This window comes from Clarias gariepinus, chromosome 1, assembly GCF_024256425.1.
Source record: "Clarias gariepinus isolate MV-2021 ecotype Netherlands chromosome 1, CGAR_prim_01v2, whole genome shotgun sequence".
Classification (NCBI taxonomy): domain Eukaryota; kingdom Metazoa; phylum Chordata; class Actinopteri; order Siluriformes; family Clariidae; genus Clarias; species Clarias gariepinus.
Genome location: NC_071100.1, coordinates 14,898,468 through 14,926,071, shown reverse-complemented (window position 1 = coordinate 14,926,071; position 27,604 = coordinate 14,898,468). Strand labels below are relative to the sequence as shown.

Below are 27,604 nucleotides of genomic sequence, written 5' to 3'. Positions count from 1 at the left end.
CCAAAATCAGATGAGTAATGTTTTTCAGTTTGGTAGGATTTATTGAAGTTGGCGGGACCAGTCTGTTACATTCTGTCACATATAATGTTATACATCACGAATTGGTATTTTATCACGCTCTTACATAAACATTATAAAGGTGCAACACAAATATAGTTGTATGCACTTGTTCAGTTTAAACATTTATTGACTGCTGTAGGCATTAATGCATTAATTGATCACTTTGTTGTTATGTAAACAAAAAAAAAAATCAGCTTTCTTTCCTTTGCAGGATGAATATGACCAATATTAAAACATTAACTCAAAAAACAAAAAAAAACAAAAAAAAAAAAACACAATAGTAGGGAAAATATTAATTACAGAAATTATTAAGAAAATGAGTCTGCTTTCTTTTTAGGACAGGAAGTGGAATCCTCAGGACTGTACTGTAGATCACTCACCAGAGACAGCGTCGTAGAATTCATCCTCGGGGAGTGAGCTTAGAGACGGTGAATTTCTGCCAGGAGAAAGGTTCTCCTTGAGACGCTGATGCTCTGTCGCCAACTTCTGCAGAGCCTCGGAGAGGAGCTTGTTCTTTTCTACTTCCTGTTCCAACCTCACGTTCCACACCTAAGCGATCGACAGAAATGAGGAGGAATTACAGCTAAAATCAACAAGCTATGAATAAAGGGGCAGAGGCAGAAATGGCACAAGACCAACAACACTGCAGCATCTAATCAGCAGGATACGTCAGTGTGAGAGTGATTTAATTAAAGATAAGGCATTTAGCCCTTGGCATGCGAAACTGATGGATTTGGCATGGTTATGTTCTTCTAGCATTTCAGTAAGACAGGAACATATCTAGACAGTAGACCTTCTGCACTTGTTCATGCATAATTTACTGCATGATGTAGCCAAAGCATCTAAATATAGAGATACACTTTGATAAAAACACTTGAGCTCATGCACATTCGTGCATTTATCCAATCAGTCATTCATGTAGTAGTGGAGTGGATATAATCATGTAGATAGAGATTAAGTTTACATTAAATATCAGAAAAATGACCATGGCATAGTCGTTGGATTCCAGACATGCTGGGTTTTCTATCTCAGGAATTGCCAATCTCCTGGGATTTTCACGGACAAGTGCTTCACAATTGTGCGAGAAATATTTTCCTAGTGAGGGAAGTAAGCAGAAATAGCTAGTTTATTTAAAACAAAGAAACAAAAAAGACAGGAAGGCTGCGGTAACTGAAATAAGCAACTCTAAAAGCATCTCAAAATGCTAAATATATAGAACCTGATGCAAATGTCACATGGCATATTGGATAATTGCATGAATAAGCTGGGGCAGGGGTGTCTCAACCTTATTATTTTTTACAGGTTCCTAATAAAGTGGCAATGAGTGAATATTTAAATAATTAATAGTATGTTAAAAAAAATGCCAAACTGGAAAAGTGAACATGGGGAAAAAAAGGGTTTTGGCGTCCACTTTAGACTAAAGTACACTTAAACCATCACTAATAAAGTACAAGGTGAGCGACAGGAGTCGGGCGTTTTTAGAACAGGTAGTACACGGTAAGTGGTTATGGTAGGGGGACGAGCTAAGCGTCTCTTCCCCCACTTAAATACCAATTCGGTCATAATGAAGCAGTAGACATTTGTTTGCTTACGAAAGCTTTGTTCGAAGTGGTGAGTCTATCACAGCAACGCAGCAGCTATTTCGTTGAGAATTCAATGTTGGTCAATATACACACCATAGCCCCCAAGGTCTACTGACTTGTCATCATACCCCATAAAAAAAAAAAGCATTGATCGTTCAACAGCCGTCAGCTCGAGTGATGGACAATTTTAAGGGAAGGATTGAAAGCTGCATTTCAGGGGAATGGTCATCATCTAAATTACATTATTATTCATAACTGAAGTAACTCAAATGGCATACTTCTGTTGTTGGGAGGATTAATCCATTTTAAGTTTAAAATCTACAGAGTACTGTTTGTTCAAAACTGTCAGACTCCCATCGCTCACCCTGTATTTACCAGCCATCTGTAAGGGTTTATTTACAGCTATCTATAAAGCCATATGAGATCATCATCATTATGGCAAGATATGAATATTAAAGACTGGCAAAAATCTAGAAGCTAATGACATAAATATCAGCCTTTGACGCACAGCTGACTAACGCTGTGTAGTGACTTCAGCATATCATTTACAAGTGTGTCCTATATCAGTCAATCAGCCATTTACTCTGCTAAGCACCTGACACGTGAACCCCGCCCCCCCCCAAAAAAAGGCGAAGGCGACGTGTGTGGTGCATCAAAGTGCTCCCTAGAGAGATACAACTACCCAAATTGTTTCTTCAAACAATCGATTATACGATGATAAAGAGTCACTGATTGTCCGTACCGAAGTTCCCCCATAGTGAATGACATCCACAGCCCGAGCTTTTGTTCTCATCCCTGAGCTGCTCCTGTTTCCAGCCCAGAGAACTGAACACCCAGTTTTCAAAAGACACACAGACGACGGTCACGTTACAAACCTGAGCAACCTGAGCCAAGCCTTTCACAATGCCTTTGATCACCATTCACAAGACTCTCGTCGATGCTGCACGCACTTGCAATAAGTCACAAACACTGTGATGAGACTCCGAACATCATTTAAAGCCCCAACGTAACTGCTGTCTGCATCTTTATTAAGCAAGGTGTAGTGTGTTGTCTTTAATAGATTAATTAACATGGATAATTAACTTCTGCCAGGTCTCACAACTTAGGCTAAACAGCAATGATTTTTTAAGGAAAAATATTGGGGGTAGGGGTACCTCAGTGATTTAGGCATTGGACTATGGTTCAAATCCCACGACCACTAAATTGTCCCTTAACCCTCAACTGCTCAGATGTATAATGAGATAAAAATGAAGTTGCTTTGGATAAGGGCGTCTGCCAAATGCATAAATGTAAAACATTGTTCATTGCTAAGATGATATAAGATGTTAGTTGTTACTCTTGGTTGATAGATCATACTAGTTCTAGATATTCTTTAAAAGGTATAATGATAGTCTACACTAGGCAATTCATATTTTCATTTAAATTTTTAAATTATTACTGTTTTATAAAGATTTATAGTTATTCAATTTCTTTCCCATGTGCTAGCAAGAGCTTAGCAACAATCATACTGTAGGTTTCACTGCTAGCTAGCATCCAGCATCCACACTATAAAAAGTATTACTGATCCACAAATTTTAATCAGCTGTTTAGTTTCTCTTCTGTACACTAGTAGGATTTAACATAGCAACAATATCATGCTAAATAAGCATTGCTACATGAGTATTAATAATAATAGAAGAGGAGGTATAATTCACAATTTATGCACACTCCTGCTGCTAGCATTGATCTTGTTGCTACAAAAAATCATGCTAGCACACAGAAGAGAAAATATACAGGCTGGTTAACAAAAAAGTGCATAAAAATTGTGAAGTATACCCCCCCCCCCCTTTTATTATTATGTATTAATACTTATGTAGCAATGCTTATCTAGCATTGATAATGTTGCTATGTTGCTATTGCACAGAAGAGAAAATAAACAGCTGATAAACATTTGCGCATCAAAAATATTTTTTTATAAAAAAATAATGAATGAATATTAAAAGAGAAGGTATAATTCACAATTTTATGCACACACCAACTGTAGTATGCTAATTAGTATGCTGGATGCTAGCTAGCAGCGATACTTTGTAATGATTGCTAAGCTCATGCTTAAACATGGGGAAAGAAATTGAATAACTGTATAAACCTGGATGAAACAGTAAGAATTTTTGAACCAAAATGAAAATAAAAATTGCTTAGAGTAGACTACCACTATGGTTTCTAAAGGATGCCTAGAGCTAGCATGAACTATCATCTAAGGGTTACAACTACTCACATTGTTCCTTTAGCAATCAATTACAGTCCCCACAGTCCCCTTCATTTTTATTATTTATATTTTTTTATTATAAAATATTACTAATTCACTAATATAAATATGTGTTTCTCTCCTAAATGTTAGCAAGAGCTTAACATCACAGCAGCAGCATCTGTGTTAGCTGGCATCCAGCTTATTAATTTACTACGTAGCTAGCAATTCGTACAGTTTGGTGAATAATCATGGAGAATTATTAAACAACCAGTAACCATTCTGCTTTTTGCATAACATCTGATACAGATAAGTCAGTCGTCACTTTGGCACAGAGGCTTCCTCCCTGATGAGGCAATCAAGCGGTTGAAAGCTGCTACGCTCTTCATAGAGCGCTCATACATGGCAGGAAGTGCCATAAATAAGTCTTTTGTGCTGTGGAGAATGTCAGGTCTGCTGAGAGTGCCTCTTCTAAAATCCACGAGATGCACATCAGGGCCAATTCACATAAAAAGGGAAAAACCAAAACGCATTCATTTTCAGTCAGCTTAATCTTATAGTTGAAAGAAGTAGAAATCGGCCTCAAGGTTGACATCTACTGTATATATTTATTTATTTATTCATGAAGGAAAATTTACACAAGAAATGTTTTACTTATGGAAATCCTGACAGTTCAGAAGAATGCATGTATCCAACAAGGACTCTGGCATTTGTGTATAAATAGACACATGAAAGTAAAGCTAGTCACTGGGACAAAAGTAATGGCACCCTCCATTATCTAACAAGCACTCTCTCTATCAATACAGTAGGTGCATTTACAGTGACCCTAATAGATCATCAATAATCAGAAACGTAGCATAATCAGGATAAAACTGCATCATAAACAGCTCAGTCGTAACATTTAGAATGAATTTTGAATCGGAAGGAGAGGCGAGATGTACACGTTTGATAATTTGGCTATGTAAATACTGGATCTGGTTGTTTTTTTTTCTTAACAGAATAAATATATTTTTTGACCCATGTGTGGGTGATGTGACTAATCTATGGGAGGGAAATTTTCCTGCTCAGTTAACTCCATGAGAGAAACGCTTTCCTGCCTGTATTTCATTCACTCTGTCTCTGTCTGAGAAAGAGGCACTGATTGACTCGTCCTGTCACATGTGGTAAAGGATCTAACCAATCATATAAGAGACAGAATTCTTGTAACTAATTATACAGTATGATAACCTAACCTCAGAGCTGGAGAAAAGGACTTCTTCTTCTCCTTCTTCTGTTATATTTCCGGTAGAATGAACGCTTCACACCAGTTTGAATGACTTTGCAGTGGTAAAGAACATAAAAGCTTATATTTTGATTAAATTAAGCATGTAAATGCACATCTTGTTGGATAAGCACCCAGGAAAGTGTTTCATTTGTCATCTTTTATTGTAATGATTTTAATCGAATTGAAAAAATATTGTTCTTCCAAACTACTCCACCCTCCTGACAGGGATTAGGATTGCTCTGAAATGTACAATTCTTCCTTTAGATTATACATGCTAGCATGAATTCTCCAATGTGAACTAATGCACAGCTCTATTTTAAAAGAAGCAAAAACTATCCAGCTGGTATTTCATCCAAGATAAGCGGTCAGACAGTACAGGGAAGAATAAAGGTTGAATTAATGACCATTTACAAAGCGTGCAAAAAGTGCTGGCACCTTATGCCGGACCGGCTACGGATAAATGAGTAGAGTCACCTTGAAAGAGGCAATGGCTGGAATGAAATGCTGTAAATCTGCCTGTGAAAGTGAGATAGCAAGAGAATTTATAAACCTCATGTGGACGAGGTGGAGGAAGAAGAGGAAGAGTCATCCATTTCCAGATTTTCTCACCCTAACATGTCTCACATCATTGAATATTTCAGCAAAATTATGCATGTTTTATTCGTGCATTTTTTTTTTTTGCATTCTCACTCAGAAAGAACAACAATTAATACAGGATAGATTCCACAGCACTGGGATTGGGATACACTGATGTGAAATTTATTCCTGATGCTCTATTTTTTGTGACTGTTCTATATTTATGATGTCTTTTCATTACATGGTGAAATGATTCGATGAAACTCTCTCTCTCTCTCTCTCTCTCTCTCTCTCTCTCTCTCACACATACACACACACACATTTTATGGCATGAATGAAAGCCAGACAGTCCAGTCTGCCTTGTTTCATTCTTGGCCAGGCCACAGAAGCTGTGTTGCGTCATAGACGTGAGCCACAGATCTCTCAGCAGCACCACTTCCTCTAACCTCATTGCACTAGACAGCTATTTTAAGCCATTGCTCTACACTTTTATTTAAAAAAAAGCAAAGCTGAGAGGTGAAATATAAGAATAAGAAATGAAAAAGATGCAACTGGGCAGTCCATATAACATTAAACTGAGTGAGATAAGATAACACATATGCAGCGTGATGTTCTGGGGAATGCACTAATATAAGGTTGGTGTGATGTGTCCCAAAGTACAGCAGAGCCGTTCATACTGCCAGAGGTCATCTATTAACCCTCATCATTAAGAAAGAGTTGTTTTCTCATTCTTTTCTTTCTCTGGATGGTAAATTAACTGCCTGTCCTTTCCCTGTATTTGCTGAAAGTACACATGCTCCATATTTTGCTTTTAGGAGCTGTGCCTTGCTCAACATGGAAACATGTAAACCAATAGCTGAACCAATCAATGCTTACATCGATCTAAAATGATTGTACCTTTAATATAAGAGAGTACAGCCCAGTGAGAGAAAAGTTAAATTACATTCTCTTAGAAAAAACAGATTCAATCCCCAAATTATTGTTCAAGAAAAAAAAAAATGCTGACAAGGGGACTACTCATTCGCAGAAGAAGAAGTTACTTTGATTATCATGAACAATTTGTGACATCATGGACAATTCTCATTAAGCTGCATTCCTGAGATTTCTATGAAACAACTACAACAGATGAACTTGACTAGCTGAAAAATCCAAATGACAAATATATTTAAAAAGGCATGAAAATTTCAGCACACACACGCAGACACAGACAAATCAGCTCGCAGTAGGGTCATACGGAGGACGAGTACAGGAAACTGTATGTCTGCACATTTCTGAATACACAGACCCTCTCATCCCCCTCCGCCTGCTCGGCCTACATACAGTCTTGTTACCATGGTGATTTCACACCTGGAAACTGACTGCATTATAATCAGAGTGGAAATCCTTCAGTGGCATAGGGTCCCCCATCCCACCACCTTATACTGCTATACTGACTCATATTTCTCGCTGGATAATATGCAGTTCCTCATAACCTCTATAAAGCATTCATTTCTTCTATCTAATAATGATGTGAAAAAAAAAAAGTTTTTATATCATTAAAAACAGTATAGTTTACATGAATCGTCTGTTATTTATTATCGAACATGGGTTTTGCAAAACTCTATGATGTATGATTATACAGTTATTTATAGGGACTACAAATCGCTTATTAAAATGCTTATTAAAATTTTATTGAGTATACATTTCCAATTAATCATCAGGAAGTATGATTTTAAATAATCCAGTGTGACTTTTTTTTCTTCTGCTGGTTTATGAATATATTATATTATAAAAACATACTATGCTATAAATATGATGAATTCCATTCTTGCCATATATTATGGTGTATCACTTTCCCATTTCCTAATAATAAGCACCTAATATGTAGTATGGATTTCTCATTACTCACTTCCGACTATTTAATCCACAACACATGGTTTAGAGATAGACTTTTAAATACCCTTTCTCGATTATAAGTTGTATTATATTAAGTACACATTTGCCATTATTCAGTAGGCAGAACCTTGCCTCTATATGTTATTAATTATACCTCACTTAGTTCTGATTGAGTAATCTGATTCGACGAGAGGCACTGATAATAGAACATAACAGCACTGGGATTTTTAACTAGCTTTATCAACCTGCTTCACATATGTTCTAACAACCGTTAATTACACTAACTGTCTGTCACAGCATGGGTTGAAAGTGGGTCGGTACTGTCCACAGTGCTGAGGAGAGAGCAGCTGCCTGGCAAAACCCACATTCAAAACCAATCATGGAAGCACTTTTTGCAAGAAAACACATCTGATAACATTATGTCATCTTAAACAACACTTTGTCTCTTTTTTCTAAGCTGTTTTAAATTCCCTCTAAAACATCTGTATTAACTTCTACCCCAAGGCTGAATCCCAAATCCCCCAGATCAAGGGCACTACTTGATGCCACTCTATATAGCCACTACCTTTCCCAAAGACGTTAGCTGACATTCCAGAAGAGAATAAGTGGAAATAGGTTATAAGGACTGACCACCACCTCCATGGTTTATTCTCCTCACCTTTTGGCTACATAGTACTGCTAAGAATTTACTATTTTCTCCCCTGTTAATTACACTGTTGGGCGCTAGCTGGAGTATATCTTTTCCTGTATTCAGTATGGAGATGTTCAGTTCATGATCACTGAGCGTTTTATATGTTTAAGTACTCAGTATAAAATGAGGACGTTCCGTTATTTATTGCAAAGTTTGTATATACCAGTACTTGGTATGACTTATGGACTTTCCATTATTGATTACTGAATATATTTCTAAATGCTCAGTATAAAGTATACATTTTTTATAAAACCTTATTGGCGCTACATATTCCAGTATTCTTTACATTTCCAATTACTTACAATATAGAAAAATAGACTTTTCATTACTTATTAATGAGTATACCCTCCCCCTTACTCAGTTTAAAGTCAACACATTTTACTCACTACTGAGTATATATTTGCATAGAGTACAGACTTCCGATTACTGAGTATCTGGTCCGATTACTTATTTCGGAGTACATACTTTACTTTTTGGCTTATGAGTACTGGGCATAGTACATTCCCGAATACTCTAACTTACTCATCGTCTATACCACTTTATCCGGTGTCGCAGGGGGGCTGAAACCTATCCCAGAAGACTTGGGGTAGGAGGTAGGGTACAGCCTGAATGGGGTGCCAATCCATCACAGGGCACACACAGACAGACACACTCACTCACTACATGGACAATTTGTGAAGAACATAAAGTTAATCTGCATGTCGTTGGACTGGGGGAGAAAACCGGAGTACCCAGAGGAAACCCACCAAGCACGGGGAGAACATGCAAACTTCAAACACACAGACCCAAATCAAACCCTGACCATGGAGGTGCAAGGCGACAGTGCTAAGCATATAGAGGCCATGAAATGTTTAGTGACAATACATTTCTCATTACTCAGTACAAAGTATGGACTTCCTCTTACTCATTATTGAATGTTTGTTTCTCATTAATCAGTATTAGCTATCTTTGTGCTACTGCACAATTTGTTGCAAGAATTTTCTTATACATTCCCATTTTCTTACTAAGTATGAAATATAAATGCCAATAGGTCATCCTATGAATAAATATATGGATCTCGAGTTATATATTTCACGCTGTAAATCTTGTGTTGCTTAGTGCAGGGTATACTGGTGTGTGTGAGTCTCTTATTAACCAGTGTGAAATATAAATCACTTCTTAGTCGGTGCAGCTCATAAATCTCCTCTCAGCCAGTGAGAGAAATCGTCTAATAATGAATAATACCCCTGGTGCATGCATTTGCTATTAGCCAGAGCAGAGTGTGAGTGACCCAGCAGCAAATCGCATACATCATGTGCAAAGAGCTGCAGTTAAAAAAAAAAACAGCTGGTAAATAAAATAGGAAAGAATGCTGACACACACACACACACACACACACAAAAAAAAGTTCTGTAAATACAGCTGCGTGGTCAAGGTGAGAGAACAATGTGCTGCAAAGCACACGCTCAGCAGAGGGATTAGGGTTAATGCAATTAAGGTTCTACGCTGTAACCTGCAGACACAATTATAATCCATGCATTGTGATCAGACAAGTTCGTTTAATGGTCATTTAATTAATCCTAATCCTAAATGCTCAGATTGTTTAATATTCTATCTGATATCAAATAAAATCCATGGTTAAATGGAAACCTGATTTAAAAATAGATTTGTTTGAATTTATGGAACCATGTTCATAATATAATGTAATAAGATAAAAAAAATAAAATGTAAAATACAATTATATAATCCAAATATTTTATTTAACTGAAGTCAAGCATATTCACAGTTCCTCCAAGTGCCCTAACTAATCTGTAGACTCTAGAGAGCATGTGCTTTAAAGCATAAAGAGGAAGTCTATTCAAAGCAGTAGCCCGCTTAAAAATAGTAAGTAGTCTTGGGTAGGTTTTATGCAATAACATGGCAATGTCAGATCTGCATGTTTGCAAAATGACTGATAGATTTCCACTCCTCGGTTTCTCTACTCTGACCTTGACACATAAGCCTGACTGACAACGATGTCATCAATCCAGTTACTGACATGAATATCAATTCAGAGAGCTGACATTATTGACTTCATTCGTTTCTCCCAATATCCTGTTTGCAATCTTATCAGTTATTAGTACATGTTACTTTATAATAAGAATAAGCAATGCTCTTTAAACAAATCCCAAGCCCTGTGACAAAACTAGGACAGGCAGGACAAGTGGGACTTCATCCGTCTTTTCGTCAATGAACACAGCTAGTAGAGCCAAAATGAGCAGGCGAGATCAGAAAATGGTGTTTAAGTAGGAATGTGAAACAAAAGCATAAGCAAAAAAAAAAAATCAGAGTGCATCCAACTGTACCTTTTCAGATAACGAGGAAAGCTGTAACCTTTTTCTCCTTCCCGTTTATGTCACTGAAGCTTGGATTGGCTGGCGCAATGGAGATTGTATATTTATGTGTGTGTGTTTGTGTGTGTGTGTGAGTAAGAGAGAGAGAGAGAGAGAGAGAGAGCAAGCAAGGGGCGAGGCAAAGAATGTGAGGGACGGACAGAACAAGTGTGAGAAAGACAGAGCGCTTCAGTTCTCCCCTAAGTGAAAGCAGAAAATCGTAGGAGTCTGTGTCTCTCTCGCTTTCTCTCTCTATGCGTGTGTGTGTGTGTGTGTCAGAGAGAGAGAAGGAGAGAGAAAATATAAAGTGCATAAGTCAGCGTAAGAAAGCTAATACCATGCCATGGAATGATTTTAATTAATCCAGCAAAATGAAGATTTTTGAAGATTGTAAAATGCAATAAAATAGATAAAGTACAGGGACAAGTGTAGATCATCTGTAGCAGGAGTGTCCAATAGGAGGATATGTGGACAGGAGTAGAGCCAGACAGTCAAAGACATCAGCTATAGGGACAGGAGTACAATGAGAGACATCGGCTATAGAGACAAGAGAACAATGAGAGACTTCAGCTATAGGGACAGGAGTACAATGAGAGACATCGGCTATAGAGACAAGAGAACAATGAGAGACTTCAGCTGTAGAGACAAGAGTGCAATAAGAGACAAGAGTACAATCAAAGACATCAGCAATAGGGACAGGAGTACAATCAGAGACATCGGCTATAAAGACAAGAGTGCAATGAGAGACATCAGCTGAGACAAGAGTGCAATGAGAGACTTCATCAGTAGATACAAAGGAGCAATAAGAAACTTCAACTGTAGAGACAAGAGTACAATAAGAGACTTCAGCAGTAGAGACAAGAGTACAATGAGAGACTTCAGCAGTAGAGACAAGAGTACAGTACAATGAGAGACATCAGCTGTAGGGACAAAGGTGCAATAAGAGACTTCAGCTGTAGAGACAAGAGTACAATAAGAGACTTCAGCTGTAGAGACAAGAGTACAATGAGAGACATCAGCTGTAGAGACAAGAGTACAATGAGAGACATCAGCTGTAGAGATAAAAGTGATAGGAGTAGAATTTAAATGAGATCAACTATAAGGACAGAGAACAACTGAAGAGAGATCAGCTATAAAGACAGGAGAACTATTAAACAGAGATCAGCTATTGGAACAGCAGTACAATGAGAGACATCAGCTACAGTATAGGGATAATGGTAAAAAAAAAAAAACAGCTATAGAGGCAGGAGTTCAACTAGAGACCGGAACACAATGTGAGAGATCGCCTATACAGGGCAGTATTCTAGTGAAAGAAGGACCACCTATTGTAACAGGATTACCATTGGAGAGATCAGATATAGTAACTAGGGTAGAATTTGAGAGAGACATCAGCCATAGGGACAGAAGTACAATAAAAGAGAGACCACTTGTTGTGACAGGATTGCCATCAGAGAGATCAGATATAGAAACTGGGGTAGAATTCGAGAGAGACATCATACATAGGGACAGAAGTACAATATAAGAGAGACCACTTGTTGTGACAGGATTGCCATTAGAGAGATCAGGTATACAGTAGGTGCAGGAATGATATTCACGAAAGATTAGCTAAAGGATCGAGAGTACAATTAAAAAGATCAGCTGTAGTGGTAGGAGTACAATATGAGAGATTATAGGGACATGCATACAGTGGAAAAGATCAGATGGGTGTACAAATAAAATAAGGAGCTGCAGGGGAAGGAGTACCATGGTAGAGAGAGAAAGAGAGATCAGCTTTAGGGACAGGGGTACAATTAAAGAGCTCAGCCATAGTGACACTGGAATAGATCAGATAAGCTGGATAGGGGTACAATAAGAGAGATAAACGCTGTAGAGGTACATGTAGAGAGACCAGAGGTAAAGATTAAAGATAAGAATACAATATAAGATATTTGCTATACTGTACATAACAAGAGCACAATGTGAGAGTTCAGCTATAGGGTCAAGAGTGGAAAGAGAGACCAGCTATGCATGATAGTAGTAGAGCCAGATATTTTCTGGTGGCAGGAGGAGAAGTAGCCGCTTAAGATTTAAAATGCTGGTATATTTATAGTGGCTGTATTTTGACTTTCTATTCTTAGTTTTCCAATGTCTGCCATTTTTCTACTTTCTAACGCCCCCTTGTTTTAACACCATAATCATGCCATACAGGAAGTCCTGTGAAAATGGCCATGCTTCCCACTTGACAATCTCTTCTATTATTGGGCACTTTTAGACTCCAACGTATTCATTTCGGCTTGTGAATGTGGCATTAAAGCATGGCACATGGTAACAATAATACGCTTAAAATGATTGCTTTGTGACACAAAGAGAAAATGCGTACTTATTTTAGATACTGCATGTATTTTGTATTAAAAAACAGTATAAATGCATGTGTGCAGTGGGACCACTCTCGGCTCCTTAAGCAAAAGTGTGGCACATGTGGTTGCTGGGATTGTATCCTTAATTCAGTTATAGATTGCACTGGATAAAAAACATTCGGCAGTTAACTTGCCACAGCTGTGTTGAATGGTTTATTGTCTGATAGACCAAAAGCAGGATTCTGAGCCAAGATTGGGCAAATAAGACAACTGAGGATTAGAAAAAGTTGCTTGGTGTTTTGGTGAGTTAGTGCCTGCTGTAGCCATACATTCTTGTACTTCTGCTGTTGGAGTCTGTCCACATCAGTGTCTAGAATATGATGCTTTTCTGATCACCACAGCTGTAAAGGGTGATTACTTGAGGTGCTGTAGACTTCTTGTTACCTCAAAGAGTCTAAATAAACCGGATGAGCTCAGGATCTGGACCCTCATGCAGAGACTGATTATGTACTGCAATATTATAATTTTTTCAGAAACCTGGTTCTGCGGGATCCTAAACAGTAGTTTAAAGCTAAAGAAATGCATCATTTTCAGGACTGAAAATGAGGCACTTTTTGTCACTGGTATGTGGCTCAGGTGACCTATGCTCAAAGCAGTGGTACCAAAACGTTTTGAGATCAGCTCTATTTACAACTCTGTTTTTTCACCAGTAGGTCTTCCGTTAGACACCTTAAAACCTGGCAGAAGAATCCGCTATTGACGTTCTGAGCCTTGGGGATGCACAATGCTGCGAATGCCAAAAAAGCACGATGAGCATGCACTTTGTCAAGCTGCAGACCTGCCTCACCCTTTTTTGGTCCTGGAGAGGATGGCCTCTTCCACTGTGAAGACGATTGCTTGGTCTCAGAGTCGTACCCATACACCCACGTTTTGTGATGATCCTCAACATAAAGGATGGGTTGCATGGCAGACTTGCCACGCTGATGGCAGACTTCTAAACAATGTTCCTTCTGCTCCTGGGTCAGCAGCCAGGGGACTCGACATCAACACGGCTCATGTTCAAATCACACATGAGTATTGCCTGGATTGTTCCATATGACAAACCAACAATGGCAGCAATTTTGTAGATTGTTCTCTGACAATCATCATGTACAAGTTGTCGTGGGTTTTGAAATTTTCAGGGGATGGGTTTGTTGAAGTTCGTTCTGATCTCTTGTTGTCTTCCAGTGTTGTTCTTCTACTCTTGAAGTGCGCATGCCACTGGAGCAGATTTTTACCAGCATTGCCAAGTTTATAGACAACACTATGGTGGTGAGCCTAATCAGCGACAACAATGAGACCGTTTACAGGAAGGAAATTCAGCTCCTAACGGCATGGTTTGAGCACAATAGGCTGGAACTCATCATAAAAAAGACGAAGGAGGTCATTGGAGCTTTCAGATGAGATGACAATCGCACCCATGCTTCTATCCACATCACCAGAGCTGCTGTTGAGCGTGTACCCAGCATTAAGCTGCTTTGGAGTCCACATCTCTGAGGACCTCACTTCATCTCTGCACTCTTCTGATTAGAAGGGCACAACAGTGCCTGTACTTTCTGAGGAGACTTAAAAAGTCACAAACTGCTTCTCAGTAAGGTAGAGCAACTGCAGTGCTTTGAACTGTAAAGCCCACCAGAGTGTGATGAAATCTGCCCAACAATTCATTGGTATTCAGCTACCCACCTGGAAATACTGTAGAAATTCAAATAGTGTCTGCAAAGGGCAAGATGCATTGTTAAAGATACTTCTCACCACCATCATGGACTATTAACCCTTCCACTATCGGGAAGACAGTAAAGGTGCCTGCACAAACAGACTGAAAAAAATTCCTGTGGCTGTTACCGCGCTTCTCGGTAGATGCAAAATGCATTCCATTGGTTTTGTACTTGTACTTTGGACAATGACGATAATCTAATCTAAATGTTATACTGATTAAATGTGCTTTAGAAATGATTCCAAACTGAAATATGACCACGGTAAATCAAGGCGAATTTCCAAGCAAATACAGTTACATCAGAGAAGCTTTTCTCTGTTCTTTTTCTCTGTTCCTAGCTCTATCTATCTGGTTGAGCAGCTGGCTGTCTGGTGCAGTCACAACAGCCTGGAGCTCAAACACTCTCAAACCAGTGGATATGATCGTGGACTTCAGGAGAAACCCACCTGCACTTCCTCCACTCACCATCATGAACAGCACTGTGACAGCAGTGGAGTCATTCCGGTTCCTGGGCACGATCGTCTCTCTGGACCTGAAGTAGGACATTCACATTGACTCCATTGTTAAAAAGGCCCATCAGAGGTTGTATTTCCTTCGCCAGCTGATGAAGTTCAACCTGCCACAGAAGCTGCTCATACAGTTCTACTCAGCCGTCACTGAATCCGTCCTGTGCACTTCAATAACTCTCCGGTTTTGCTCAGCAGACATCAGAAGACTACAAAGGACGGTTTGGACTGCTGAAAGAATTCTCGGCACTCCCCTGCCCACACTGCAAAAACTGTATATAACCAGAGTGAAGAAAAGGGTTTAGAATATCACTTTAAATCGTCTCTTTGAACTTTTGCCATCTGGTCGACGCTACAGAGCACCGAACACCAGGAAAGTCAGGCACAAGAATAGTTTTTCCATGAACAGTTAAACATTCTTCTCACTGTCAATAAATATATGTGCAATATTGTGTGCAATACCACTGTGCAATATACTGCGCAGTACCACAGATGTTTATTTAACTTATTTGTTGGAATTCCACATCCGACTCCAGTTGTTGTTACCCTATTTATTAAAAAAAAAAACACATCCTAATTCCTTTGTTCTTAACTTTTTGTTTGTTTGTTTTGTTTTTTGTTGTGCTGTTTTGTCTTGTCATTTGTTTTTATTCTCAAAGCTCTGTCACTAAAACAATTTCCTTGTACGTGCAAGCGTACTTGGCAGTAAAACTCTGATTTTGATTAACAATGGAGATCTGCAGACTCAGCTTGGTACGTGAGCTTGGTTACAAATGGCTTTCAGCTGTCATCCCGGCTTAAAGACGCCGCAAGAGGAGACAGGAGTGTGGTACAGTAAGTGAGGAGGCCTATAAACTAGGCTGAAAGCTAACCCATACAAACCAGCAACCCTTTCCATTATCCCAGTGAATGTTTTTTCCCCTGGACAACAAATTTGACCACATCAGACTACATACTTTAGACCCACACAGAGTTATATGAGAGGTGTGTTTTCCTTTTCACATCTATGCGGCTGTAAAGTACTATAGAAACAAAGAAAAATATCGATAGAATTTATTTCAGGAGCAAATAAGTCAAAAATCTAAAACTCTATAAATAGCTCTACAGTATAACGTACGAGAATGGAGAACACCTCACATCCCCTCTGCTGTCACAAAAAATGGAATTAGACTTTACAATAACTTTGACATCACTATAAATAGGGTCATATAGTACATTCAGTTATCCACCTGATTACATTACATTAATATGATCATGTCCTTTTATTTTTCTTTTTTATTACTATTTCAACTTGCTGGTGCTCCTTATGTACAGTTACTTAAGTTCACACCTGTTTACAAAGCCATCCTTTACATACAGTACAGGCAGTATATTACATTGAAGCATTATATTCTTGTATTTTAATAACAATTTTTCCTCATTGGTGCATTAATGTACAGTTTTTTTTTCAGATTCCCACCTGACTGCACTATTGTAAACAGTGCATAATTATTTAATTTGTTGTGATCCTTATTGAACGTGGCCTGAATAATCGTTTTTACCTTGTTGCTTGTATGTTGTTGTTTAATCAGTAAAATTCTGTAACATTACAATTTCCCTTTGGGATTAGGACACTATCTATCTATCTATCTATCTATCTATCTATCTATCTATCTATCTATCTATCTATCTATCCACCTATCTATCTATCTATCTATCTATCTATCTATCTATTCATTCATCCATCCATCCATCTATCCATCCATCCATCTATCTACCCATCCACCCATCCATCCATCTATCTATCTATCTATCTACCCATCCACCTATCTATCTATCTACCCATCCACCTATCTATCTATCTACCCATCCACCTATCTATCTATCTATCTATCTATCTATCTATCTATCTATCTATCTATCTATCTATCTATCTATCCATTCATTCATCCATCCATCCATCTATTTACCCATCCACCCATCCATCTATCTACCCATCCACCCATCTATCTATCTATCTATCTATCTATCTATCTATCTATCTATCTATCTATCTATCTATCTATCTATCTATCCATCCATCCATCCATCCATCCATCTATCTATCTATCCACCTACCCATCCATCTATCTCTCTATCTATCTATCCACCAATCCATCCATCCATCCATCTATCTATCCATCCACCTATCCATCCACCTGTCCATCTATCTATCTATCTATCTATCTATCTATCTATCTATCCATTCATTCATCCATCCATCCATCTATTTACCCATCCACCCATCCATCTATCTACCCATCCACCCATCTATCTATCTATCTATCTATCTATCTATCTATCTATCTATCTATCTATCTATCCATCCATCCATCCATCCATCCATCTATCTATCTATCCACCTACCCATCCATCTATCTCTCTATCTATCTATCCACCAATCCATCCATCCATCCATCTATCTATCCATCCACCTATCCATCCACCTGTCCATCTATCTATCTATCTATCTATCTATCTATCTATCTATCTATCTATCTATCTACCCATCCACCTATCTATCTATCTATCTATCTATCTATCTATCTATCTATCTATCTACCCATTCATCCACCTGTCTATCTATCTATCTATCTATCTATCTATCTATCTATCTATCTATCTATCCACCCATTCATCCACCTGTCCATCTATCTATCTATCTATCTATCTATCTATCTACCCATCCACCTATCCATCTATCTATCTATCTATCTATCTATCTATCTATCTATCTATCTATCCACCTATCTATCTACCCATCTATCTACCCATCTATCTATCTATCTATCTATCTATCTATCTATCTACCCATCCACCTATCTATCTACCCATCTATCTACCCATCTATCTATCTATCTATCTATCTATCTATCTATCTATCTATCTATCCATCCATCCACCCATTCATTCACCTGTCCATCTATCTATCTATCTATCTATCTATCTATCTATCTATCTACCCATCCACCTATCTATCTACCCATCCACCTATCTATCTACCCATCCACCTATCTATTTACCCATCCACCTATCCATCTATTCATCTATCTATCTATCCATCCATCCATCCATCCATCTACCCATCCACCCATTCATCCACCTATCTATCTATCTATCTATCTATCTATAGATTCACTTAGATAGATGGAGATATATATATATATATAAGTAAAAAGCCAGTTCTATAGAATGTGAGTATCAAAGTTCCACAGGAATTCCATCAGTTTTCTATGATGTACTGTAGTATTGAAAAGTTTGAACTTGGCTTTGTTTACTTATTACTTACATATAAATACTACATTAGTATCTGGCGAGTAGGGTGTGAGTAGAGGTTCTCAGATAATCATCAGACCGAATGATTTGATGTCGAATTTGATGTTTACAAACCAAATGGTTTCAACATTTTCGGGGGATAAACTTGTTGAAGGTCTTCTTCTGCTCTTGACGTGCGTACCACTCGAAACACCTTGAAGGACTCATTGCAGCATTGACGTGAAACTTGCTGAATCACGTCAAATGTCAACACAGATTTGCCCATAGTTTCACACAGACTGCTGTTCATAATCAAAAAGCAAACATGACCGCCCACACGGTCAGACAGTACAGCCCACACAGTACACAGGATGATGCCTTTTGGCACACTGACTTATGAAGATCGATGATCCCTGTGGCTGTGCTTGCAGCTTAATTCTGCCCTCTGTTGGCGTGTTTCAAAATATTCTGTCCCACCGTGTATAGAAATTGTGCAAATGTTTTTCGTTATTCTATAGAACATGTGTGGAGGAAACTTCTGCTCATTGGTTGCATTGAGCAGAATGCCCCCCGCCCCCGGGACAATTTGGTGTATATCTGCATCAAGGGACACAAATCCAACCTTAATATGTGGAATTGTTTTCAGGATTAGAGATGTGCGATGGGTGTAAGTGTGATTCACAGTTCCGTGGTTATAAACTGAAGTGTTATGTCGTACCTCTGTGCGCTGGGACAGGAGATCCACACAGTGTCTTAACACTGAGCTTGTCTCACTGCATAGCTCACATATCTCTCTGGCTTTGAGGAGCTCAGGACCTGTTATATCTACACACATACACACACACACACACACACACACACACACACACTAGTTAAAGCTGTCAGTCAGTTTCATTACATAAGGGGTTGTAATTAGATGTGCAAACATGTCTGCACTAGATACTGCTGACAGAAATGCGTGACCTTAGCTCGGGTCGTGTTAAAAATAGTCAGAGAAAGGCAGCTAATTTTACCACACTGCGGTTGAATATTCAAACCTAAATTATTTAAAGATTTCACTGAATGTGTATGGCAGAAGCATCTGAAAAAAGTCTCCTACCATTGTTGTCCTCATTCATGACCATAGAGAAGAACATGGCCACCTGGGACTCCAGCATCCTTTGATAACTTTCAGCCGCCTGTATAGAGAGGACAGTCACAAGAACAGACTTTTATGCTGAAATAATTATCGCCTGCTTTGAGTAAGCAACAACGTTAAACATCCGTTTAATTTATATTTTAGTTCAGGTTTTATTTATTGCTTGCATTTCTAACTGTTGCACACCTCTACAGTTTAATTATGTGGGCAGATGTGATTTAACACTTTCAAATGAACTCTGAAAGTGTTAAATCAACGCTGGAGATTTCACTCAATTTAGTACCACTGAATATTACAAGGGGCGTTCAAGTCAAACTGGGATTTGTGATGAAATTTCTCATTAATTATTTTTTCATAAAGTAAAACCCATTGACATTTCGAAGACATTTCCACATGTTTGGGCCATTAAAGTAGTTTCTGGGAGGCCAGCGTTTTAGACGTGAAGTAGTCAGTTTGATCATGGAACACCACTTTAATGGTGTCCAAGCACTAGTGAAATACTGGGATAAGTGCATTAGTGTAGCAGGGGATTATATAGAGTAATAAAGGGAGTTTAATCTCTCATAACTGTGTTCTGTTATTCTGCATAATCAAAAATCTTGGTTTGACTTGAACACCCTCCGGACAGAATAAATACCACTATCAGCTCGGGGTGTAGGTTTAATTCTCAGGATTTTTGAATGGAATATAGTGAAAAAAGAGAAGTATGGATATTTGTTGATTTATAAACAAAACAAAATGTGTCTTTGTTCTGTATACTCTATAAATAAAAAAACAAATAGATCTACAAGTAGATGTTAATTGTTATTGTAAATTATCTAATATCTTCTTATACTTCAAAAGTAAAGAAATAAATTAATCAAAACATTTTATTGAATAAACAAAGTCTCAGGCCTGGGCAAAAATCTTGGTAGCAGTGACTTAGGTGCCGTTTTAACCAGAAATAGAGCTCCATGTGTGCACCCATACACCAAAAATGTGTGTAAATCCAGCATCGCTATGTATTTTAACTCTATATTCTGTTTAGATTTGGTCTCCTGGTTTTTAAACTGGATGATTGCCTTAGCTGCACTGTTGATTGATTGCTGACTTTGCACATTTCTACAGTGGACATCAGCATTTTCGCACCCGTCATGGATCCGCCAAATGAGTATGCAAAAATGCATGCGTACAATGTACACCAGCCACTGCACCGGAATGGATAACCACCGTTACATGACTGCACTTGAATCATGTTTTCATTTAATAAGCTCTAGTATAAATTATAGCACATCTTGTATTGCACTCATAGTCTAGCTTTTTTTTCTTTTTTTTTTCCTGTATAATGAACATCATATAGTTGCATGACCACAAATCCCATTTAACCACTGCACCACTTCATCATGTCATATGACTGTTTGCATCAGTCATCTTGTACAGCACCCATTATCCAGCTTTTGTCTTTTATTGCCGGTTGTTGTCAGTGTGTGCACCCTTAAATCTGTATGTTTCTGGCCTTGAGATTATAACTCATGCGAGGTATCTAAGGATTACAGCCGCTGTACTGTTTGTGTTTTGCCCGAATAATAACATGAAGCATGATGTACAGTGTCACACTGGTAAGCTGTACAGTATCTTACTTGAAGAGAGTGCGAGACGCAGTGGTCCAGGTCCATTACTTCTTCACTCACTTCCTCTTCTCCTTTGGGTAGAGGTGTTTCGCTCTGACTTCCACAGAAGGCGCTGTACATGGCGTGCTCCTCGAAGGCATCCACCCATTTCTGTCCATACAGTTAGGACTTGTCAGTGTGAATAAATAGTTATTGATTAAGCATTACTTAAGTGCTAGAACGAAATTCCTGCCGCTTTAATTTTATGCAGACACAAGCACATTTAGCTGCTATAACTTTGGCGTGTTTCCTATTTTGTTGTGTCAGTCGGATCTTGTTCTTGCTTTTTTTAAATTATATTTATTGTCAGAAGCAAATGCGCCTGTTACTGGTGCTTTTTTATTTATTTATCATGCTTAAGATAATGTAGAGCAGTGGTTCCCAACTCAGGTCCTGGATGACCCCTCTGGCACACTTTTTAGTCTTTATTGTCCTCAATAAAAGTCCCTGTGATTCAATTAATGTAAGCAAAAATTTTAGCTCCATGCCTCGCGGGACGGGACTGTGGTTCCCCACACACACTATTAAACATTTACATGGAGGAGCCCTATGAACACAAGCGCGCTCACACACACAGGTGTGCACACAAACGTTCACACTGGTGTACAAACAGGTGCTCACACACACACTGTCTTTGCTGTTGCTTCAAAACAAAATGTTTATTTCAAAATGTTTTATTATGTGCGCGGCGCAACAGGTTTTAGGATTTATGATTTACCGTGAATCATACAGATGTTGGTTGTGGCTGCAATTTCTCTGCTGTTGTGTCTTCTGTTGTTTCTCTTTTTCTTCAGCAGGTACGGAAGCAAATTCTGACTATATTCTCTCCCCCCCCCCTTTTTTTCTCTCCTTTTTTTTTTCTCCCTTAAATGTTTGTTTGTTTATTAATTTTTATTTATTTATTTTTATTATTATTATTTATTTATTATTGATTTTTTTTTTTTTTTTTTACTCTCTCCTCTTTTTTTTGGTCCCCCGGTCTTGTCTGTCATAATATGGGAAACAAAAAAATAATAAATAAATAAATAAATAAATAAATAAATAAATAAATAAAAAAAATGGCTGTGAATGATAATAGCACAGCTACACATACACTCTGCTATGTGTTATCTGTGATACTGACAGGCCGGGAAAAAAAAATAAAAATAAAACATTTTAGCAGCACATCTTTCATTGCGTTCATATATTTAATAGCTAAATTCCAAAAATTCTAACCAACTCTGATCAGAATCTGTACTAATCATTAAAAAAAAAATCTTATGACCTAAACACTCACTTTCTCACTTTACTCACTTTCCTGATGATTTCTGGTTCAGAGCATCTAGAGGGCACTTTGAAGTGATGCACACTGCCGTCACAGCATTTGAGTGTGAAAAAGTATTTATCCCAGCCTTTTGCCTGTGAAAGAAAATGGCATTTTCTTTCTAAGAATATGTGGAGATAAACATAAAAATAAACCAGAAAATTCAGTTAAGGCAAAATGTTAAACTCCCATTTTCATAATGTTGTATTAATGTCAAAAACTAATTTCGTAAATGTTTTTACTGAGTCCTAGGGGTTAGGGGGAGCAAAAAATACAAATTGAGGCCATGTTTTACTACATTGAAAACTCGATATGCGCACTCACTCACTCATCTTCTATACCGCTTTATCCTGTATTCAGGGTCTCGGGGACCTGGAGCCTATCCCAGGAGACTTAGGGCACGAGGCGGGGTACACCCTGGACCGGGTGCCAATCCATCACAGGGCAACTTAATATGCTATTGTATGTTATATAAATTTGTTAATATTTTAGCTGAAAATACAATTTCTGTCCACATTTTGAATAGTTAGTGTGCATGAGATAAGTGTATATAAATAACCTTCTCTCATATATATAATAAATTCTTCAATTTAATTGAAATCATTCTGATTAGAGGTTCCAACCTAACTGTTTACATGGATGCTGATCTGATCAGATATGCATTTATCTGCACTAAAACATCAATAAAAGTCTAATATAACAAAGTAAATGTCTTATTTAGCTTGAACCTGATTCATTCCAACCATGATTCAGTTCAATTCAATTTAACGCTGATGCAACTGAACTCTAATTTAAATGAAATAATGATTCATCCAATCCCTCATGACATTACTTTTGAAGCCTGATTTAATTATGTAGTAAAAAACAAACAAAAAAAACCATTAAAAGACACAGTCACACACCTTTTATAGAAATCTGGACGCAAAAGTGACCCAAAAATTAGACATATGAAATTCAGATCAAGCTAAGCATGAGTAGCAAATTCTTCTTGATATTTCATATAAGAAATCAATAAAGGAAGCAGGATGCAGTTAATAAAGCAAACGAAAAACAACTGATTTTTTTTTTTCAAAAAGGCACATTGACCGAAACATTCACCTTTACTGTGTGTGGCATTTGGTGTAAATAACTGAACTACTGAGCGAAAAAAAAAAAGAAAACCTTCACACCACTTTATTTTCTGTGTTACATTTACTGTGTCTTTGCAGGAGTCTCGGGTCCAGACAGCAGGTGCTGATGGATCATTGTAAAGTTTGGACACACACTGCTGAGCTATTATGTTCTTAAAGCACTTACCACACACTGAGCCTTCATAAGAGGCTTAAAGCCCTGCCTACGGTCTCCACACGCTGCATCAGACCTGTGGACACCATGGACAGTATGAAAGGAGTAAAGCTTGAAACAACACATTGTAATGTGGGTTAAAATGTTAACGGAGTGAGATGGCTTCAAAAAATATGCTCAGGTCATTACCATAAATGTTAAGCATAATTACATAGACATATGCAGTATTTAGTTCATTTGAATTGAATCCTGGTGGGTGTACTCATCTTATTCGGTTGAGCAGAGCACATGCTCACAGTTTGCTTCCAAGCATCCTAGCAATTTAACACTGATTCAACTCAACCATGATTAAATTTGATTATTGATCAATTAAACCATGATTCAATTTAACATTGATTCAATCAACCAATTTAATCAACCGTTGATTCAATTTAACTAAAAAAATATCAGTTAATCAATAAAACTATAAAGTGTTATTTATCAAACTTTATTCAATTAAACAGTGAAACTAATTGAACTAAACCATGACTGATGAATTCCGATTAAATTAAGCTATGATTTAACTGCGATTCAATCAAATCCTGACTCAATTGAACTTGGATTTAATTAAACCACTTGAGTCAAAACACAAAACTATTCCATTCAAACCTGATTCAGCTTAGCTCTGATCCCTTTAAACCCTATTGTTAATTTAACCCTAGTTCAGTTAAACCCTGATTTAAAGTAACTCTGATTCAATTAAACCCAATGAATCAAATCAAATGCTGATATAATTTAACTCTGAATTAATAAACATTTAACTGATTAAATGTACTTTTGGTTCAGTTTAACAAATTGATTTCAAACACATTATATATAATAAATCAATAAACCCATACTACATTTCAGTTTATGAAATTATTAATTCTGTTAATTCAGTTAATTGAGTTTGATCAAATCAATCAAATTCTAAATAGATTTAATCAAGAATAAAATCAAACCCTGATATTGAATTGAATCATAGATCAACTATACACTGTTTCAATTTACCTTTAATTTAAACCCCGATTCAAGTTCGTTTTAAATGAAATCAAATTAGATTAGATTCAGCCATAACTTAAATAAAACACTGTTTCAATTAAATCATGATTTAGTTTTATTCTGTGTCAATTACTAATTCATTCAAACCCTGACTCAATTTAACTCTGATTCAAGTTTAAACCTGATTTAAATTAAGTCTAGTATGAATACATCCATCTATACCTTCTGATTTAACTTAATTTAAGTGTTAAGTATTGTTTTTACAATGATTAAATGAGGGTGTTTCTTGTCGAAGAATCTCCTTTTGCTTATCCTTCTTTAAAAAAAAAAAGACTGTTTGCGCTATACTAGACTCATATACTTACATATATGAACAGAACGATAGCTATACTTTAAAACTGTTGCTCATTACTAAGGTGGAATTAAATGACCCAGAATAGTGACAAAATCTTGGTGCCTTATTTCTGATTCCTGATTTTGCCTTTATTAATCATAATTTATTACACCCCCAGTGTTGCAACCACAAATCTACAAACTCATAATATCCTTGCACAAATAAATGGTTTCCAAAAAGATGTTTAATAAAAAGTACTTACTGACTACAGTACCAGCTCACAGTCCCATTCTCCAGGACAACCCAATGGGAATTCCAGCTCAGAAAATCTGACTTCTGTAAGGAAATAAAAAAAGACACGCTGCATTTTACTCCAGATATAGAATATTTTGAACTGAGTTTGCAGTACATCACTACAACATAGCCATGGCTTTGTGTCCATTAAAGTGGCCTGAGATTTTTAGGCAGGTCTGACATGGAGCTGAAACTCTTGGGCGCTATCTTGTGGTTGTGGCTGGGATGACTGGAGTGTTTTTTTTCCCCCTCACATTAATTTCTGCAGGATTATTCATGCCTGTTCCAGGTAACACATATTGTATATTGTATATCTGTGTTACATACATAAATATAACTGAAAAAAGTGACTACCTTCCACAGAAATCCTTCAAACTTTCTAGCTGTGATGCATGTAGTCTGGAGGGGAGAGAGATCATAAAAAACAAACAAAAAACATTGATATTCTTGTAATTTGTCAAAATATCACTGCGATAGTGTTAAAAACGTATAAGACAAGCAGGACATATTTACATTTTCTTGACATTTCTCCAGATAGGATCTTATTCGATCATCTTTCGCAACATCCAACACAGACTGGCCTACAAAACAGCACAGAGACACTTCACTGTAACATAATGCATACTGTACATTAAAAAATATAGACTATCCAATGATAAGACATAAATAATATATTTACATGAATAAGGAATAAGATTATTTTCCAAAACCAACACATCCTGGAGTGTTTATTGCAAATTATGTCGCACTTTATGCCTCCACTCTATTGTCCTTTATACTTACTGTTGAAAAACAGCATAAAACAAATTAGTTTTTTTTTGTTATAACAGCCATAAACAGTCCTATATTTGCTTGTTCTTGAATTAAATAATAAATAAAGGAGTGAGACACTGTCGCCTAGCACCTCCTGGGTCCGGGTTCGATTCTATGTATGTGTGCATGGTGGGTTTCCTCCGGGTCCTCCGGTTTCCTCCCACAGTCCAAAAACTGGTTAATGTGTGAATGTCACAATCTTCATTGCTGTTCTCATTCTAAATTTTAACAGCAAATGAACCGGGACCTTTTAAATCCTTTATAAACAATCCACAAATCTATAATCTCATTAAGGACAATAGGACGGTTTTAGACATTTGTAACCTTTCCATATGCATTACAGCGTACCGTTTTTGTTGGTTGCATTGAAGCTGGCTCCGCTCTGAACCAGCACGTCCACGCACTCGTTATGCCCCCTGCAGGCTGCAATGTGTAACGCCGTATCCCCATGCGAGTCCTTGCAGTTGACGTCTGGAGGTTTGTTCTTGTTGAGCTGTTTTAAAATCAGGGGTAAGAACTGATATCTTTCAAATACACACGATAAGAAAGGCAGAGCTTACCAACTGAGCCAGAGCGTCACGATCCCCTTCTCTTGCTGCATCTAAAAGTCTTCCCTCCATCTTCCTAGCCTCTCGTCTTTCCGCAGCTGGTGCAGATAAAACAATCAGGAACAGACAGGTAGCAACCCTAACAGAAATCTAGGCCACTACATCTAAAAAAAAAAAAAAAAAAATGCACCAACCTTCTAGCATAGTAATGACTTCATCATCGTCGGTGATATCCCTGGGGGTCTGAGCACATCCGTTGAGTAGTGTGGCAGATGCACCGTACCGTAAGAGCAGCAGAACAACCTCCTGGGTATAAAAAAGTGATTTAGATCAGGGGTAAGACTGTAAGAGAGAGAGAGAGAGAGAGAGAGAGAGAGAGAATAAATGAAACAGAGTGAGAAGAACCCACCTTTCTTCCACAGAGTGCTGCCATGTGTAGAGCTGTGTCCCCGACATCATTCTGCGAGTTCACCTCCAATCCACTCTTTACACACAACTCCATGATAAATAGCAATACTTTACCAATCAATGGTTCACAATGTTATATCATCATTATGTGTCTTACTTTTAAGAGTTCTTCAACAATATCTTTCTGACCGAAGTAACTAGACAAGTGAAGTGTCGACCATCCAGTGTTAGACCTGGTTTTGCCTGCAGTGTTGAAGAGAATGAAGAGAGAGAGAGACAGTAAAATGTTTTAAATCTCTTCCTGAAATAGGGCTCATAGTA

At 37.7% G+C, this 27,604-nt stretch overlaps 1 protein-coding gene across 1 annotated transcript; it reads right to left on the bottom strand.

Annotated features, from left to right (window-relative positions):
- Positions 1-359: 359 nt before the first annotated feature.
- LOC128520372 (oxysterol-binding protein-related protein 1-like) lies at positions 360-27,377 on the bottom strand. Its single transcript, XM_053494587.1, has 9 exons — positions 27,285-27,377; positions 27,070-27,181; positions 26,888-26,973; positions 26,676-26,820; positions 26,028-26,095; positions 21,250-21,390; positions 19,592-19,670; positions 19,211-19,317; positions 360-609 (listed from the first exon to the last, which is right to left on the bottom strand). Exons 1-9 carry the CDS (start codon positions 27,375-27,377, stop codon positions 433-435), a joined length of 1,008 nt encoding a protein of 335 aa, XP_053350562.1. The 3' UTR covers positions 360-432.
- Between the last annotated feature and the right edge of the window lie 227 nt (positions 27,378-27,604).